Consider the following 19,899-nt stretch of genomic DNA (forward strand, 5'->3'; position numbering starts at 1 on the left):
AGAAACATTCAAGACAGGAAAATAAGCAAGGAATCCATATTTATATCTCTATATAGTGAGGGATATAGATATGCATATGTATGTAAATACCTTGAGGAATTAAAATAAAATGAAAGTAACAACATAAAACTAAAAGTTATAGTCATCAGTGAAGCAAAAAAGAAAAAAACAATCACCACCATATTGGATAAATGCATCATTAACTCAAGTGCATTTCATAAGGCCCAAAGTACTGATAGAAAGGAAGAATGGGAAATGATAAAACATCTATACATTCAAGTGCTCAAAGATGACTGAATTCACATAACATTTTATCTCAGTATAAGAAAAGGACCCTAATTACTTCATTACTGTGAGGAAGGAAAAGATAAACAAAGACTAGGGATGGGAAAAGGGAAAAAAAATCCCCCAAGAATACATGTATACAATCAGACAAGCCTTGATCTTTTCTTCTTGAAGATTTTACATCAATTCAATCATGATTCACAGCATAAATCAAAATCCTATCCAGATATCGTTCTTACGTAGAGATTAGTAAACAAGAAAACGGGAAGTACAAAGCCACATTCCTTGATAAACGCACTTAAATCATCTGATAGAGAACACACACACTCACAAACAACAAACACTTTTTTCCAATTACCTGCAAACGCTTGCTTTAAACCAGAGCCAGCAGCACTAATGCAGAGAGATAATAAAATAGCTATAAAAACAGCCAGGTATGAAAGAAACCTGTTCATAAAAGGCTAAAAGATCCATGTGACAGACCCAGAAGTTAAAACTTTTTTTTTTCCTGTTAAGTCTCTAAACTTAATAAGAAAAATTGAAAAGAAAAGAAAAACACACACAAAAAACATTAAAAAACATAAAAGAAAATTTGACTATGGAAAAGAAATTTTCTTAAAAAAAAAAAGATCTAAATTACATTTTGAGATTGCTTTCCCACACAAATAACTGATGTTGTTATTTGTTCCTCCGGCCTCTCAATATTGCCTTCAGTATGCAAATGCTAATCAATCCTCTCGTAGCTGAAAGAGCTCTAATCATAAGGCAATTACCTTCATTTCTCCACAGCACCAAACATGGCTAATATTTATGATCATGTGAGTATAACAATCAATATAGAGAGTGATTACAGCTCAGACATAATTTCTTTCACTTATGTACAATGCCTCCTGAAAAAAGAAAGGTTTTGTGAAGAAAACCTGATACAGAACACAGAACAACCTGGCATGCTAAAAATGCCAGTGGGATTAAAAAATGTTTCCTAAGCATCCTCCAATGTGCAAATCCATAAGAGCAACATGCACACAGACAGAATCCTAAGGGACAGCCTAAGCCCAGGCCTTAATAATCAAAAGACAATTTCCATCACGATCCTACAGTGTTCACAGAACCACTATGAAGGAGGCAAGATCTGATGAGTTATGAGGAAAAAAGAAAAAAAAAAAAAAGAAGCAGCAGCTCCCCATTATTTCATTAATATTCATTTGGCTAAAAGCAGGACACCCACTATACAGCAAACACACTGCAGCTAAGCGAAGATTAAGAAAAGGAAATTGTCCCGCACATCTTGGAGGCTGAACATGCTAATAATAAATACAGCATGCAAGGCTGTCAACAGTTAATGCTACTGCTCTCCTCCAGCACCCAGCTGCACACAGAAATACGGAGAGCACCGGCGTTTGATGTGTTACACACCTACACATGCCTGGGATGGAGTTCTACTGAATCTTCAAGACGGCAACGAAAAAGGATATTTACCTTACCACTATCAGCAGGCCGGCTATCGGAAATCACAGTTAGTGGGGATAAAATTAACAAGCCAGCAAAGCAGCGAGCTGCTAGTCTCTTCATCAGCTGATCAGGAAAAAAAAAAGAGAGCTGGGAAAGGCTATGTTTTCATATACAAGTAATTTTATTTTACTGAAAATTTAATACTGGAAGGATTGTGGATACTCAAATCTGCTGTTTCATTCTACCTACTACCAGGCCCCAAGCCTTCCTCCTCCAGCCTGTTTTAATATTGACAACTACTTATCATATTGTCCCCTTTTATTATTCCAGGCAGCAGAATTAGAGATTTTTAGCTCAGGTGGCTCCTGATTCTTGCCTGCATTTTAACAATTAACACAGTAAGGAAAGAAATGAATATTCAAATGTATTCTTAAAGATTAAAACAAGGTATGTTTTTTGTTGTATTTTATACCTCGTTTTAATCCCTTTTCAAAAAAATAAGCTGCATGGTTTTGGAGCATTCTAAAACGATTTTTTTTTTAAACAGAAGAAAAATCTTTTCTCATTTGATGCATGTAAGTAAAAGCAACGTGCATGTTATCAGGTAAAAATCTTTTAATGCAATGTTACTCTTCTCTTTAAAGAAAATCCCGTACAACTGTGTGACACTTCACTTTCAGTTTCATGCTGGAAAATTTTTCATTGTTTTTTCTTTTCAGTGGGATACATGAAGAGAGGGGAAGTTGTGAAAAGAGTATTTCTTCTCTCCCCCCACCCCACAATTCTGAGAAAAAGGGAACAAAGCATAAGCTTGTGATATTTGGACTTTAAAAAAATCTCTAAACCTGTAACTAGCTAAGAAGGAAAAACAAATTAAATTGCAAACAGAACTAGTGAAACAATTTGTTATTACGATGGCTAAAACTGCAGATTCTTATTAAATTTAGGTTCTGGAATTACGAGGAAGGACACAAAGTACTGACCATTATTCCTCTTACATTAAGGCTTTATGCAGGAATGCAGCGCAGTACACAACATCTTCCCTCCTCCCCAACGACCCCAACCTCGGCCATATGCAGGGCTTCGGGTTCAGTGATTTCGAAGGGGCTTTTTTTTTTTTTTCTCATGGAAATCAATTCCCTACAAATTTCCCAGTGCTTTTCGCACTTTAAGGGTAGAGTTAAAATTTCTCCTGCATGTAAAGAAAATTATCCATGAGGACGTATTGTCTACTAAACTAGCTCAAAGGACACAACTTAGCTGGGGGGGGGGGCGCAAAAAAAAAAAGAAACAAAACAAACAAAAAAAAACTTGCTACACAATGCTAAAAGTACTACCCCCAAAAAGAATTCCCTTCCAAACCTTTTACCAGCACAATAATGAAATAAATCACAGAAGCAAACCCCCAGTTTCCGACTGGTGACGTGTTGCGCAAGAGTGCGAGCCCTAATTCAACATACAGACGGCTCCCATGCTGAACTGCCTCTAGATTTAATGAAGTGAATAGGAAGGAAGTCGGGGGAAAAAAGTGTACAAATAAGAAATTAACACTTTCCTTCCCTACCTAAACGGTGAGGCACAACTACCGCGAAGTTTGGTGAGGCACCTCTTTCCTTAAAGGCACACGGTACCTATTTTGCTCCGGATGTCATGAAAAACCCCATATGGTGATAAAAATCCCCAGCCAAGTTAAAAGAGTTAAGCATACTTCAGCAGCCGGCGGGTTTTTTTTTTTTCCCCCTTTCTTTTCTTTCTTTCTTTCTTTCTTTTTATTTTTTTTCCTGAATGAAGCTAGAAATTACTCTTTCCTCCACTGGATGGCAACCTTCCCTCCCACCTTTCTTTCTTGCTCTCTTTTCTTTCTTTCAATTTTGCTTAAAAGAAAAATACATTTTCAGACACAGAATGTGCATGGACAAGATAGGGCGGGACCAGCTCCCCCGTCAATTATCCTTAAGAAAGCGGCGGTCGGGTCCTGACAAGGAAAGGCAGGGGCAGCCATGCAGGGCCAGCTGCTGTTGGAGACACTTTGCAGGCTCGCAAAGCACATGGCAGACCCGGGAATCAGCCACACGTGCTGGCTTCCATCGTGGCCCTCTGTCATCCTGACACACGCCGGCTCCATCTTTCACTGACTGACGGAAGGTCTAGAAAGCAGGCATTATTCTTGCTCTCAGCCCGGTGTGTGTGGGGAGCGTGGGGGGAGATGAGATGTTGTAACACGTGACTTCCCATCATCACAGCAGACTGGTTCATGATTATGAATAGGTAAACAGGGGCAGGCAAACAAAAAGCCACCCGCCAACGGGGTGCATTGTTCCCGTCCCAGCCTCTCACAGTGTGCCCGGGCAGTGTGGCACAGCCCTCACGGTGGAACAAACCATCTCAAACATGGAAAGCAGTTCTGCTGAGGAGCACGCAAGGCAAGGGAAAGTTCCTGGATGTCAAATGGGGAAATCAGAACTATAACACTGTCTCATATTGAAATGCCTTGCTTTCAGGGTGTGTGTGTTGGGGGTGGGGTTCCCTTAGGAACTTTAGGTAGCTGTGAGGGCGGGAGTGGGGCTAGAAAGCCAGGACTACGCACTAAAGAAAGGGAGTGAAGAAGTCACATTACACTTTCTGAGGACAGCTCACATCAGGAAAGTTGATTCCAACTTGAAAGATGGCTAAGCTTAGCCCCACAGGCTCCCCGGAAGCTAAGAACACTGGAACCTACCTCAAACTCCCCAGCCCCAGGTGCAACTAACTGTAACCACAAAGAAAGTAGAATTTTAAAGAAAATTTAAAGTTCCAGCATGAAGAGTGTTCTTACAATGGGACAATGGAACAAGAACAAAACTAAGCATAGAGCTCTTCTTCAAAGATGCCACACCTTTTAACCATTTACGGTCAGTGTAGTACTCCCGGGTGCAGAATTTGAATTTGGACAACAGCTTAAGTTTTTTTTTTCTTTTTTAAAAAATATATTTTATTTACTTATTAGAAAAAGAGAGAGAGAATAGGCACACCAGGGCCTCTAGCCACTGTAAATGAACTCCAGATGCATGTGCCACCTTGTGCATCTAGCTTACATGGGTCTTGGGGAATTGAACCGGGGTCCTTTGGTTTTGCAGGCAAAGGCCTTAACCACTAAGCCATCTTCTCCAGCCCAGCTTAAGCTTTTGATTGTTGCCATCTCCACAAGCAAATTACTAAGAGACCATAGAATCTAGTTCTCTCAAGCGAGACATGTCAGACGTAAAAGGAGGAATACTACAGGATTCTACTCATGTCAGGAAGGGAAAGGGAGCCTGTGTTTAGTGAGTAGATGCAGTTGCAGTTGGTTATAGTCCTAGACATGGGTGGTGGTGATGGCTGAAAACAATTGGAATTTAAAACTATTTAGAAGTATATTCTATATGTATTTTACACTAAGAAAAAGAAGTCTTCCCATCAAATCAAATTCTGTAAATGTTAAGGAAGAAAACCCAACCAGCAGATCCACTCATGCATGTCCCTACCACCTCAGCACACAATACTAGGCCATTTTGGCAGACTTCCTGGGAACGCAAACCTTCCAGCATTTCGGCAGGTGACATGCTCAGTCTTGTTCTGTCCAGTGACTAGAAGCCCATCCAAAGAATCCTCATTTATGGACTCGAAGGTTACTGAGGCACCACACCCATGATGGGAGAAAATGTCTAGATAATGAATATTTCCCATTTGACACACAGAGCATCAAACATTTAAGAGGAGTTAACCTGAAGACTAAGAATCTCACAGAATAGGTTTCCCACCCCCACTGTGGTACCAAAATAAAAACAGAAAATATCCCTTTGATATAACTTCACTTGCCACGTTTGCTACATTGGCTATACTTGAACTCAGGATCTTCCCGTCTCCGGCTCCTGAGTGCTGTGATAAAAATATGCACCCATTCATTGTTTCAGTCATCTGTGTCAGGCAACGTCAATGCCAACTGCATTTCCAGTTCTCCCACAGTTGGAATGAAATGTACAATGTTGGTCCTCGGCCATAGAGAAGAAGTGAACAGTCTTAGTTTAATGCATTTCTGGCACAGTGAATTTTTCAGTTTCTTGTTCAATAACCTAAGGTCACTTTTACAATGAAACAACCATAGCACCCTCTTTCCCCAGTGGCATGAGGGAGCCAATAACAGCAGTGGGGCCCGTGGCTGAGGAAGTAAAAGTAAAGACACAGCTTGGATGCCTGAGATGGGCAATGAGGGTCTGCTAGCTCAGGTAAAAGCAAATTGGAGTTTAAAATTGGAAAAGAGGGCTGGAGAGATGGCTTAGCAGTTAAGCACTTGCCTGTGAAGCCTAAGGACTATGGTTCCAGGCTTGATTCCCCAGGACCCACATTAGCCAGATGCACAAGGGGGCGCTCGCATCTCGAGTTCGTTTGCAGTGGCTGGAGGCCCTGGTGCGCCCATTCTCTCTCTCTCTCTCTCTCTGCCTCTTTCTCTCTCTGTCGCTCTCAAATAAATAAATAAAATAAAAAAATTTAAAAAATAAATAAAATTGGAAAAAAATGACTACAGTGAGCATTAACATTACTTTAAGCCATGGAATCTTTTAGTGATACAGAGCAGGAGCAAAGTGACCTTTGTTCTGGATAGGTAGTCAGCTAGGGACTGGGCCAAGAAAACATGGATGACTAGAACCTGCAACTGATCCAGTCTCATCCAAGATGGTTGCATACATCAACTCCAGCTTCAACTGCCTGCTGTTTCCTCAATTTTCCCCAGGGTTAACACCTGTGGGCTGGCCCTCTTGGACCCCATCAACCAATCAGGTTTCTCCTTACAGAACTCAGTCTAGTAATAAGGCTCATTCTAATTGGATGCCTGATTCATAAACCTGGCCCTGAGCTATGTTTGGCCTACTCCCTTTTTACTCCCTTTTTATCTGGCTTAGTGCAGCATAGGAGATAGCGATTGGCTAGGCAGTTTAGGGGTGACAGACCCCCGAATGAAGAGTTTTGCTTTTGTTTTAAACCTTTGACTATAAGGGGGAAATGTCATAAAGCTTATAAGAACCTGGACTTTTCCTTATCTCTTTCCTGAGAAGTTATACCCTCCATAAAAGATTTCTGGATTAATCTTACACCCTTCCTAGATGACAGAAACCCAACCTAAGATTTATGGCTTGCCCCATCTTACAGAAACCTGCAAGACCTGGTCTACTGTCCTGTGAAAGACACAGACCTGTGAAACCAGATCTTCCTCATGTAGTAGCTCAGGTACAGAGAATGTGTCACTTCCCATACCTGTTCCCACCCCTGAGTCTTTGGCTGGACTTCTCACTGAACCCCCACTTTACCTCCTGGGGCAAGAGCTTTCCCACTCTTAACCATGGAGCTTCTCAACCCCCTTCTTGCATTCCTGGCCAGGAGCTTCTCCTCCTAAACTCAGGGCTTCCCATATGTTTTCTTTCTTTATTGAGCCACAGTGATGTCTTCCTTCCTTCTCTTAATCCCCCCCCACACCCCCCCCCCCCCGCAGGGCTCCCTTTTCAAAGCTCTAAACTATAATACAATCTTTCTGAACCTTATCCTCTGGTCTGTGGATTTAATTCTTTGAATTCTTAAGAAAAGGATCTGGGAACTCCCCAAAATTATCAGTGTGTTGACATCTATTGGTACAGTGACATAAGAATCCCCAAAATTCTGGTTTAATTAGCTATGTGAGGGGAAATCTTCATGGCCTTCCCAAAAGGAGGACAGTTTCTTTTTGCTTGGGCTTTGCTTTTCACTTTTGTGAGCCCCTTCCCCAGAGGCTTCTTCCCGAAAACCCAACCTTAACCTTTATCTAGTGAGAGGGACCTTCGCAGTGGGGAAGGGGAAGTTTCTTTTGGCTTAGGCTTTCCTACTTTGCCCTCCTTCTTCATCCCAACTCTCCCTAAAATCAGTGGCACAGTTTAGCCTCTTCTGAGTGTGCATTACTTTCGATAAGAAAGGTTGTGATAATGTGGAAGCTCTAATCCTACAGAAAACAATCCTGCATCACTAAGAACCAATCAGGGCCCAGTGATGGTGACCCATACCTATAATCCCAGAAGTTGAGGCTGAGGCAGGAAGACCACAAGTTCAAGATTAGTCTGTGCTGAGGCCCTGTCTCAAACACCCCTCCTCCCCAAGATGCCCAACACATCTTTGGAGCAACTATAAGCACAATATTCTATTCAGGGAATGACTTTTGATTTAATAGAGAGAGACTCCCAAAATATCTGGTCCTGAATACCCTGCCAAGTACAATATTATTGACACCTTGGTTCTTTCAGCTAGGTATACACTGAACTCCAGTTCCTTTGGTATAACCAAAGGATTTGAGAATGTGCCAAACTGCAAGAAACTTAGGGAAACAATGGAAAACTGCAAGAGATGCAGTTCAGCTTTCTTTTTAATTTTTATTTATTTATTTGCACACAACAGACAGAGAGAGAAAGAGGCAGATATATAGAGAGAATGGGTGCGCCAGGGCCTCCAGCCACTGCAAACGAACTCCAGACGCATGCGCCCCCTTGTGCATCTGGCTAACGTGGGTCTTGGGTAATTGAGCTTCAAACCGGGGTCCTTAGGCTTCACAGGCAAGTGCTAAACCACTAAGCAATCTCTCCAGCCCCCGTTCAGCTTTCTTACCCCAAGACTACCTGCCCGAGTCACACCACCACCAAAACAAAACAAAACAACAACAGCAACAACAACAACAAAAAGCCTGACAGTTCTGTGCTTCCAGGAAATTCCAAGACAAATTAACAAATTGTGGTACCAAGCTTAATTTAATGGTCTTTAAGACAGCTAGGAAAAGTACAAACACTAAGATGTCATGACACAAAAGGTACCAAGCCCTGATCCAGATTCATATGCTACAATCACATGACAAATTCTCTGATTATGTCCCCACCCACTGTGACTAAAGACATCAAAGTAAGTGAGCAGGTGGTAAGTATGGAACACATATTCAACCGGAAGCAGGAGCAAAGGGAGAAGATGTGAATAATGCAACACAGGCCATGAAAAGCAGAGTAGTTTGATACAAGGAAGCTCTAGCCTCAGCCCCAATACATCTCAAGGTACATAACATCACAGAAACATGGTGATGCTGCTGCTATGCCATCCACAGAGCATGTTGTGCTGGACTCCATATCTTTGCTAACTTAGTCCTCACCAGAACCCTGTAAAGGTAGGTACAATTACTCTCTTCATTTTACAGATAAGGCAACTGAGGCACACAGAGGGGTAGCATCTTGCTGCAGCTCATGCAGCAGTTATTAAACAGCAAGCTTGATATTCGAATTCAGTAAGTGTGACTATCTGACAGCACACAGCAGTAACCACTGGTTTTAGGGACGAAAGGGCCATGAGGAAAAGGCAGAAGGGCACTTGCCAGGCTTCTGTGAAGATGCAGGTAGAAACATGACACTACACGTACCAGGAAGCCTTTTATCTGGGCTTGCACACACAGGCACATGTACACACAACAACACAGCTCTTTCTTTGTGTGGAACTGTGGAACCCTAACAATGACCACACAGCCAGGTGTGAATACCTTGATTCCTAGCACTTAGGGAGGCAGAGACGGCGGGGGGGGGGGGTAAGTTTGAGGCAACCTGGGCTACATAGTGAGTTCTACGCCAGATCAGCCTCAAAACAAAATGAAAATCATACAAATAATTACAGTAAGCTGAACATAGTAACATATGCCTGTAATTTCAACACTCAGGAGGCTGGGGCAGGAGGACCTCAAGTTTTGGGCTAGTGGGGGCTACACTGTCTCAAAACAATCAGAACAAAAATGATACTGTACAAAGCTATAAAGCTATTTGAATAGTCCATGGGAAAATTCTTTCATAGCTTTAAATTATGTCAAAGTATCAAATGGTGACATTGTCAGTTATATATGTATTCAGTGATGAAAGACAGAAACAATAGCATGAACATTTACTGAGTATTAATTTAGCATAGAAGAAACATTAAAGTGTGTTATTTCTTCGTAAAAGGCTACCAGGACTGATTTTAAGAGTGTTTTCCTTCTTGTGGTCAAATAACTAGTGATATATGGTGGGCTTCACTTCAGAGCCTTGGTAAAACCGCCATGTTCATAAATCTCCATCAGTTTCTCTAGTTTTATCCTGTTCTTTCAGTACTGTGAAATATTTCAGCATTCCTTTCACAGGACACTGTGACAGTATTGGGGGGTAGGGACAGTGCCACTTACTCAGTGACATCATATCTTTTCGTCACCAAATGCCCCTTTTGGCCACTTTGCCATCTTTTACCTTTCTTCATATACATTGCTGAGCCAGTCATCTTCCAAAAGATCTATCTCATCAGTATTAAATATTCAATGAGCACCCTACTCCTGGTGGCACAAATCCTGGAACCCTAAGTACAAATCTCACAAAGCATCCTTCCTTGAACTAATGATGGCACCAGGGCTGAGCATCAATTCATGCCAGCTTCTTCATGCCAATTTCCTTTATCCTCCCTTCTGAAATAGGGTGTTAGGAGCTCAGGAATAGAGTCATTGAACCCCAACCCTGGGCTCATGTCTAGTTCTAACCAAAGAGTTGGATAAAATAGAACTGATAAACATAATTATTAAATTATTCTATTTATTGCGGGAAGTACAGAACCAAGGGAAGGAAAATGAACACACCCATGTGGTCTGAGAGCCCACGTGGTGGGCCTGAAAGAAACAAAAAGAAAGAAAAGGAAAAAAGTACAAAGAGCTCCTGCCATGTGGTGTGCAGGAGGGGGTAAAGAGCCCATGTGGGAGTAGAGGTCAGGGGCTCTCCTCTGCCTCCCCTTGTCTTGGACCTGGAGGTTCAAGACTGATGAATGGGCTGCCAAGAGAAGTTGCCTTCCCTTGGTAAAGGTATTTATAACCTTATGGTGGTGGGCCCTGCCTTCCAGCTCAGATGAGCCAGAGCTGATTGGTGATTGATCTGGGCTAGGGGCTATCTTAGAAAGAAGCTGGCCATGAGGCCAAGTTCTGGGAGCTGAACTTGGCCAACCACAATGTTAAGATTAAATCCTAGAAAAGAAGATCGACCTCCCAGGAGGGGCTCGGGGTTGTTTGTGGAAAAAACCGATATGGGGAAGGGATAAGTCAAATCATACTTTGATCTCTAGCAAGTGCAGATTCCAGAGGGCAGACATTTCTGCCTTTACTTTCAAGGGCCCAGTCACTCTAACTGCCTAACAAAGCTACCTGACTTACTCTCATTCCCTCATTGCCTCCCTCCCCCTTTTTTGAAGACATAGTTTTGCTGTCAAGCTCAGGATAGCCTTGAACTCACTATGTATCAAAGTTGGCCTAAAACTTGTGATCCTCTTGCCCTAGCCTCTTGAGAGCTAGGATTATGTGAGTTTACCACAGCATTTGGCTGTCATGTCAACTTAGAAATAATGAAACTAGACTTAGCTGGCAGAAAAAGTTCTATGGCAGTAGCATTACCATTTTTCTCTCAGTAAGGGGAAATTTCTGTACTTTGGCCTGAATGCTAAATTGACTGGTAATTATCATTATGGTTTTCAATCCAAATCAGAACACCCAATTTCAACCAAAAGTGTCTTTGTCTGTTCCTAGCGCAACTTAAACTAAAATGTTTTGGTGACTTTACAGTGGCTCTGCAGTGAGACTGTTTCAGTACGGTTGGCACTGCAGCTCCTAGCAGGCCACGTCAATCCTACAGACAAACTATGTAATCTTCCAGTCAGCCCATTCAGTACAGGGCACACTGTGGCTCCTAGCAGACCCAGGTCTCACACCAGTTTCACTATCCTCTTGCCATCCTCACTTTCCTAAACAACCATCTTGACTTCCTGTGTTATTACCTGTTGCTTCTGCTGCACTTTCACCTTTGGGGACTAATGTCCTCCTCTGAGCTGTTTGTTGTGTGAAATCTCACACGGCCTTATCACTGGGAGAAAATGAGGCATCATAACCAGGTGCTCTGCCATCTGTGGGTAGACCATCAGATGCTCAGAGAGTAATCAGTACCAGGTTTTAAAAAAGATGAAGGCTGGTGACATGGTTCACTTATAATAGCACTTGCCTGGTATGAACAAGGCCTTGGGGTTCAATCCCCAGCACTGCTCCCTAGCCCCCAAAAGTAATGGGACTGTCACTCAACACAATGCACACCTCTTGTTCACAGTGAACTATGCTGGCTAAAAAAAATGCCAACAAAGCCTGCATTTTATGCATGATGATTCATAGCTGTTATGCCCATGGTGTTACAGTACAAAACTCATAAATTATGGTCCTTGCCTACAATACCACAGATTGTGACTAGATTTGGAGCTAGGGACTTCGGGGCAGTGATTCAGGTAAAATGGGTAGAATGTCACTTGAGTGGTCTCTCATCCTATGACTGTCCCAAGGAAAAGACACAGATATACAGAGGGGGGCAGCCATTAATAAAGCAGGGGGCCATCTGAGCCAGAGAAAAAAGCCCCAGAAGAAATGACGCCGCAGCCAGCCTCTAGGACTGTGAAAAAATATATTTCCGTTCTGGAAACCACACAATCTGTGGCATTTTGTTATGGCAACCCCAGCTAACTAATACATATGGCAACTGAAATTTGTTAGGACAATGGTGTTTAATAATGGTCATGGAAAATCTATGCCCATTGCAATGGGGGCAAAGCCAGTTGGACACATCTTTTGAATAGTGATGGTAGTAGCCCTTTCGCGCCATTCTATAATCTGTCCATTTCTCACCTGATGGAAATGGGCATGGTCCCTTGGTCTCAGGGTGGTCTGTATCTAGGCTTGTACAGGACCTAGCCTGAGAGCCTCCATACAGACAGAAGTGACAGACACTGACTGCCAATCAGTGCACTTCTCAGGAATCAGAACTGCAGGTGCTAACGAGTATGTCGGCTAGTATGGGCCATGACAGAGAACCTGGAGAGGTCATGAATACACAGGGAGCAATGGGGGACAGTCAGTGCAAATACTGAGTGAAGGAGTGCGCAGAGCTGGTCCAAAGACTAGGATGCCTTACATACCAGGACACATGTATTTAGTTAGGCTATATATAGATTACACATGCATGAACATATTATATAACTCACCCACACACCCTACTCATATTTTACTAGGGCATCAGTGGAAGGAAGTGTGAGGTCCTTATTTTATTTTATTTTATTTTATTTTATTTTATTTTATTTTATTTTATTTTATTTGTTTTCCAAAGTAGGGTTTCACTCTAGCCAAGGCTAACCTAGACACAGCAATCTTCCTACCCCTACTTCCTAAATGCTGGAATTAAAAATGTACACTACCACATTTGGCTCAGGTTCCATATTTCTAAGGATCCTAAGCTTATTTGTCAGGTATGACTGTCTCACTTTATTCAAAAGGCTAAAAATTCGGGCTGTAGAGATGGCTTAGCTGTTAAGGTACTTGTCTGCAAAGCCTAAGGACCCAGGTTCAATTCTCCAGGTCCCACATAAGCCAGATGGACAAAGTGGTGCTCATCTCTGGAGTTTATTTGCAGTAGTTAGCAGCCCTGTCATGCCCATTTTCTCTCTGTCTCAAATAAAAATATATTTTTTTTAAAAAGCTAAAAATTCAAATCAAAACTTTAAAGTCTTGGTGAATGAGGTGCTATACATACATTGCAAAGAAAATTGCTATTCAATAAAGTTTAATATGAATCTCTAATTCTAAAGCACAAACAAAAAAATAGGACTGGGCTGGAGAGATGGCTTAGCAGTTAAGCGCTTGCCTGTGAAGCCTAAAGATCCCGGTTCGAGGCTCGATTCCCCAGGTCCCACATTAGCCAGATGCACAAGAGGGCGCACGCGTCTGGAGTTCGTTTGCAGTGGCTGGAGGCCCTGGCACGCCCATTCTCTCTCTTCTCTCCCTATCTGCCTCTTTCTCTCTCTGTCACTATCAAATAAATAAAAATAAATAAATAAATAAACAAACAAAAAATATAAAATATTTAAAAAATAGGACTAGGTTTTAATACTTGGTGCTGGTGAATGGCTTCTAGTACTTCCTAGTCTGATCCAGGAAGGACTAGCTGTTTTGCTGTGAATCCAGGCAGATGAAGAGCAGGACCTCAGAGAACAAGATGCTCCAGGTAGTCTTGGTGACTTGCAAAGACAAACATGGACCACTGGCTCTAGTGGCAGTGATAGGCAGATAGAAAACATCCCTCAAAATGCACTGCAGGTATGGGCTATCTGGAAAGAATCCTAGAGGTGCCCATCTGACCATCAGTAAATCTGAATTAGTTAAGAGACGGTGGCACTGACCTGCAGTGAGTCCCCACCCTGCCCCAGCACAGATCTTTCTGTCTTTCTGCTCTTACCACATGACTCACATATTAGCAGTTGATTGCATGGTTCTCCAGTCATAAATAAATGAAATAAAATCTAACGGTGGAAACAAACTTCTTATTTCTAAAATGGCTCAGTATAGTCAAAGACTCCAACGAGGTGTTAATTTCCATAAAAATATAAACAGTGTCATTAAATGTGGTGAGGGCAGAGCTGTCAACATTTTGGGACATGTCTGCACTCAACTGTTAGCATTTGTTTCTAACTCATTCTACAAGCGCCCAACCCAGAAAACCTAAGCGCACTCACATCATGGGCATCATTTCTGCAAGGACGGCTGTGTGGTAGCTGTGGGTGGACTCGAAGGCCAAATCAGCCTCACACAGTTTCTAGCTAAAATCCTCACCTATACCAGTTCCTCAGTAATGTGTCTCTGTCTTCTCACTTTCCCTGAACTTTCATTTGGCCAGTGTACTACAGGCTCTGATTACTGCACTTCCGAAGGCTCCCTGTTTTCTTCTGGATGTGTGGGGCTCACAAGGGAGGCCATATTACCTTGTCTGTGCTTGCCTTCTCATCTCCTTCCCTCCATAATAAAACAATAGCGTGATGGATTCTTTTCTCCCCAGCATTGGGGATTGGACCCAGAACCTCATACATGGTAAGCAAGTGCCAATACACTGAGCTACATTCCCAGCCCTATTATTACTATTATTATTATTTTTCTCTATACACACATGGGACAAATTTCACTAGGCAGTTTTTAAGTCCTTTTTTTCTCCTTCTGCCCTACTCGAGCTGCTCACTTTCCTCAGCCTAACAGTTGCAAGCCCATCTGTCAGAGACCCAGAGATCAGCATGAGCTGAATGTACACAGTGTCATTTGTCATATTTCCCCCAGCCATGGTCCGAGTGACACGCCCCCCACAAGTCCTTGCTGAACTCCTTGAACACTGGGAGCTGATCATGTCACAAACGCAGACACTTCATGGCTAGCTTAGTGTGCTTATAACACAGGCTCCAGAGGGTACTGCTGTCCCTTCTACCACCATGTGACCACACAGTGAGGAGCGCCTCTGAACAGGGGGCAGAATTACCACGATGCACATTTGTTAGTGCTTTGATAGGGGATTCCAGCATCCAGAACTACAAGAAATAGATTTCTATTATTTATAAGCTGCCCAGCCTGAGATACTTTGTTATAGCAGTCTAGACTGAGATACCCGCAGGAGAAATATTCGAAAGCTACAGGAACACAAGTCTAATGCCTCTGGGAGCCCACTGTGTTTACTCCTAGCTTTGAAATTCCTCCCGTCTCATCTAGGGTATCTTCCCCGACGCCCATCCCTGTGCACACTATGTCCATGCTTCAAGGGTCAGCTCCCATCTGCCCATCTCACAACCATCCTCGGATGGGCCAGATCATTTTGATTTTTGTCTTGTGGGGAGCATGTGTCACATTTTTCTCACAGCAGAGTACTGGGGTGGGGGGGGATAGAAACTACAAATACAGTTGAATGCCAAGTCAACGCTCAGCCTGGCTTCCCTGGAAAACTGTTCTTAGGAGGATACCTGTTTGTTAAACATGAATGAGGAGTTCAAATGTCTTTGTTGTGGGTATTTGAAGCATTAAATGAAAAACGGTAGCAAACTTCCTAATATATAGCTACACATATACATTAGCCAGTTCCTTAGCTTTCCTTTTACTGTCAAACGGCCAGCAAACTGCACTGATGTCCATTTTCAGACCACACAGTACAATTTATTACCTCTACAAAAGACTAATTTTTTAAAGAAGTGCCAAAATCTTCCTGCCTCTCATATTTCTTAGTATATTCTACTACTTTACTTTTTCCTCCATGGATCCTTACTTAACACCTCCCCTTCCTACAATGGCACAGTCTTGTCTTTCCCCACCCTATCTAACCACATATCCTGCCACACCCCCAAACACAGGTTCTCCAACTTTTCCTCTGGCCCTCTCCTTTCCATCCCCATGAGTAGTGAATGGGCAATGGCTCCTTCTAAGTCCACTAAACCTGTCTGAGGCCCTCCTGCACCTCAGGTGAGACAAGGTTGATCAGCAACAGGTGAAGCTCTCACTGATCCTTAGAGGGCTTGCTGTTGTTAGAGAACTAGAGAAGTGTAAGCCAGAATTCAGGGAAGCTGTTCATCTGGTCATTTGTGGAGTGGGGTCTCCTTGTGGGCTCTTGAGTAGCTGGAGAGACTCACAATCCTCAGTATATCAAGTATCTTTGAGCAGCCTCCAACTATTGATGACAGCCCAACACCCTCGTTCTGAGTATAAAATCTCCCACAGAGTTCCAGTTTGCCTGTATTGTTTCAAAATTTGTTTCTTTTGTGCTTCTCTTTGGAGTTACCACTGGGATTCCTATTATACTACAGACCATCACAAATCAAGTTTTATCCCTTTTCCTCCAGCCAAGCAAATATTTCTCTCCCTGGATCTTTCTGTCTCATCTAAGGAAATGTCATTTCCTTCACAATCCAAGCTGGACACTTTAATGCTGTCAGCTTCTTTTTTCCATGTCCTCAAGTCCCTAGGTTTACCTCGAAAGCAGTTCACAACCAACCTCTTCTCTCTGTTGTCCTGGCTCTGGATAATGGTCTCCCTTGTGGGTGAGTAGGTCCCACATTTTAAAGACTTAGCTCTTACATTGCAAATAACTCTCTTCTCTTTGGTAAGAAGGGAGGGCCTATCCATACGTAAAATATACCCCAGCTCTGAATTTTTTCTGCAGACCAGGAGAAAACCCAATTTGTCTGGTGAAGCAGAGACCCCAGGGGTAGAACTCATCTTAGTTTTGGCTCCCTATTTCTATCCCCATGAAAACTGTAAGCCTCTAACACAGGCGACCATGATGGGCTTCTTTAGTCTAGAATTCTCCTAATCCCCCTTTTCTACCAAATCCTGTGTGTCTATCTGGGCAGAAAAGGGTAAAATACTAATTACCTCAATATTTTAACTGGCCCCTCTCTCCCCATATAAACCATCTCATTAAGCTGGTGTTACTCTGCTTTGTAGAAGCTTGTTTTGTTTAGAAAAATGTCCCTCCTTTCAGCCTGGAATCTTTCAGAAATGGTTTAAAAGAGCCATTTAAATCAAATTAACCTCTAGCATTACTAATATTGATGCCTTATTCACTGGTGGGACCCCAAAATCTTGCTGAACTAAAATGAAGCCTTTGTTTACTCTTCTTAAAGGAGAAGACTTTAAGGACCAGGCTTCCCAAGGGAAGGGAAGCCCAACAAACAGCTGCCTTAAGCTATTATTACTCAGACAAGCAGCCCCAGGATTGTGCAGTGAATTAAAAGCCATACAAATGGGGCAAGATGCAGATCTGTGTTTTCAGTTTATCCAGGTACTGCTTACCTCTTTAAACTGCACTTATTTTAATGCCTTGCTTTAGCTTTCAGAGTTAAACAGCTTAAAAAGATGTTATGCCAGACAGACAATGCCACCTCTGAGCTGGGAAGCCATGCAGATCAAGGGGGAGCAGCATCTACAACTCAACGCAACACGTAGAGAGGAGCATAGGTCACAGTCCCTGAGACCAGTTTTGCTAGAGACCAAGCCAAACCAGGGTGGAGATACAGACCCACAGGACTAAAAAGCTGAGTCCTAATGCTCTATAGAACAAAATCCACATAGGAGCCTCCTTCTAGATCAGGGTAGGCTAACAGCCAGAGTATCTAGATGGGCCTTATGTCCACTCCCAGGAGGCAGTCTTGACTCTGTAGCATGAGAGTGCTTAAGTCATTGAGATCACCTGTTTTTCATCAGCCTGTAGCTTCCACACCTTTTCATTGGGCAGACAGAACTCACAAGCCAGGTGAACATCTACTGGGTGGGCAAAGGTTCTAAACTGGGCTAGGATTCATTTGTCTTTTACCAAACTTCCATGGTTCCAGTCATGCATACATGTGCATTAGCAAAATGGAAAAGAGCTGACTCAACATTCAACCTTCACTAAGCAAATACACCTGCCATGAATAGAAGACCAAATCCCTATGCCCTGCTCCAGGCCTGTGAGGTCTGGTTCCTCGTCTACAAGAGTGGGAGAAATGGCACTCATTCCAAGTCTCAGGTGATTAAAAGGTGGTGCCTGACACAGAAAGGGGTGGAAAGTGTAGAGATACTGAGAGACAGGGCCTGGGGGCAGGGGGCGTGGCTCAGTGGAAAGCACTTGCCTAGCATTTTCTGGGCCCTCAGGAAGATTCTTCAGCCCTTGGAAAAACAAGTCCTAAAACTTCCAAGAAAATGAAGTTTGGTGAAGAATTTCATCTTAGGAAGGAGAGACGTGAATTTTGCAAACTTTCTGGCAGCAAAAAAGAGCCCAACGCATACCACACAGAAACAAAAAGTGCACAAACAGCCTGAGACACAAAGCTAGAGGAAGAAAAGTTGCTCCTTTGGCATAGAAGGCATGTCCCCACGTATCCTTTAATTTTCCCAAGTATAGAAAGCAGTCCTCTGGCACCAAGTGTAAAACTGGGTATTCTTTAGGCAGAGGGGAAGGACAGGCACATGCCACCAACAGGCTGGGGCTTGATGGGCATCATGGGTGAGATGTACTGGAACTACTGCCAAAGAGCCAAACCTCTAAACAGGATGAAAATAATACAGATTATGCTGTCACCCAAATAACCCTTGTATGGATTTTCAGTATCTTTCTCCAAACCAATACATGCAGGTTAGTGAGATTCTGGGTGATTCGGTTCTCTTTGCTCCACTCTTCCCTATCTCCCATTATGCTTTTATGACAGGGACATACAGTCAAAACAACTTTAAATAACAAAACACCAAGGCTCCAGGTGGTCTGAATGATTGTAAACATGAAGAAGGACACAACACACAGCTAATCATCACATTTGTGTAACCACATAAAATGGTGGCAAATAAAATATTTATCTGTTCATTCTTCAAATGGAATATGTCATTGTCCCTAGACTTCTCATCAACTCTCCTCCAGCCTCCAATGACACAGTCAGCCCTTAGGATTGTGGGTATTAGATCCAACACCCAACCCCAATCCCACTTGCGAGGGCTGCCTGTACCAAGATATTAGAGTACATTTTGAAAAAGGAAATGCAAATGGATTTAATCTTGGTAATTTGGGAGACAACTTGATTTTATGGATGAACAAAACTGTTTTACAAGTATTATATACTCTGCTGATGGCATGCAAGTTATTTCACAAGTGACCCAGTTGGTGGTTTCATGATTAACAGAATGCTGGACAATCTTAGATCTTGGTCTGTGCAGAACTGCTGAAGACCCCAGCTCCATGTAAGGAGTGGCCCCTTGTAGTCAGCTTCCAGTGGCTGCCTAAAGAATCCAACCAAGTGCAGCTTGTGGAAAGAAAGGGCCTATTTTGGCTTATAGGCTCAAGGGGAAGTGCTATGATGGCAGGGGGAAATGATGGCATGAACAGAAGGCGGGCATCACCTCTTGGCCAACATCAGGTAAACAACAGCAGCCAGAGAGTATGCCAAACACTGGCAAGGGGAAACTGGCTATAACACCCATAAGCCTGCCCCCAACAATACACTGCCTCCAGGAGGATCCAATTCCCAAGTTGCCACCAGCTGGACAACTAAGCATTCAGGACACATAAGATGAAGGGGGCCATCTGAATCAAACCACCACAGTCCTGGACATCAGGAGGTCCCTTCACTGAAGCCTCCAGTTTCCTATTAGGACTGGCCCCTGGGCAGCAGTTGCTCTCTTCATTGCTCTACAATGCTGACACCACCAATCATGGCCCATCACCAAGGACTGGTCTTAACTCTGCAAATGCTGCACATAGCCTGGCAAGCCCCTGAGGTCTGCTACTG

At 43.0% G+C, this 19,899-nt stretch overlaps 1 protein-coding gene across 7 annotated transcripts in view; it reads right to left on the reverse strand.

Annotated features, from left to right (window-relative positions):
- Smarca2 (SWI/SNF related, matrix associated, actin dependent regulator of chromatin, subfamily a, member 2) overlaps positions 1-19,899 on the reverse strand; it is a 187,048-nt gene that overhangs the window by 30,793 nt on the left and 136,356 nt on the right. The window contains exons 1-2 of one of the 7 annotated variants that reach the window (XM_004653159.2): positions 2,721-2,738; positions 1,765-1,860 (exon numbers count right to left, since the gene is read on the reverse strand). The exons of the other annotated variants lie outside the window; for them this stretch is intronic. Of the exons in view, the coding sequence (XP_004653216.1) occupies positions 1,765-1,860; positions 2,721-2,723 (99 nt within the window). The 5' untranslated portion in view covers positions 2,724-2,738. Of the gene's footprint in view, positions 1-1,764; positions 1,861-2,720; positions 2,739-19,899 lie in introns of those variants that run through there. 7 annotated transcript variants of the gene reach the window in all.

The sequence above is a fragment of the Jaculus jaculus genome, chromosome 1, assembly GCF_020740685.1.
Source record: "Jaculus jaculus isolate mJacJac1 chromosome 1, mJacJac1.mat.Y.cur, whole genome shotgun sequence".
Lineage (NCBI taxonomy): Eukaryota > Metazoa > Chordata > Mammalia > Rodentia > Dipodidae > Jaculus > Jaculus jaculus.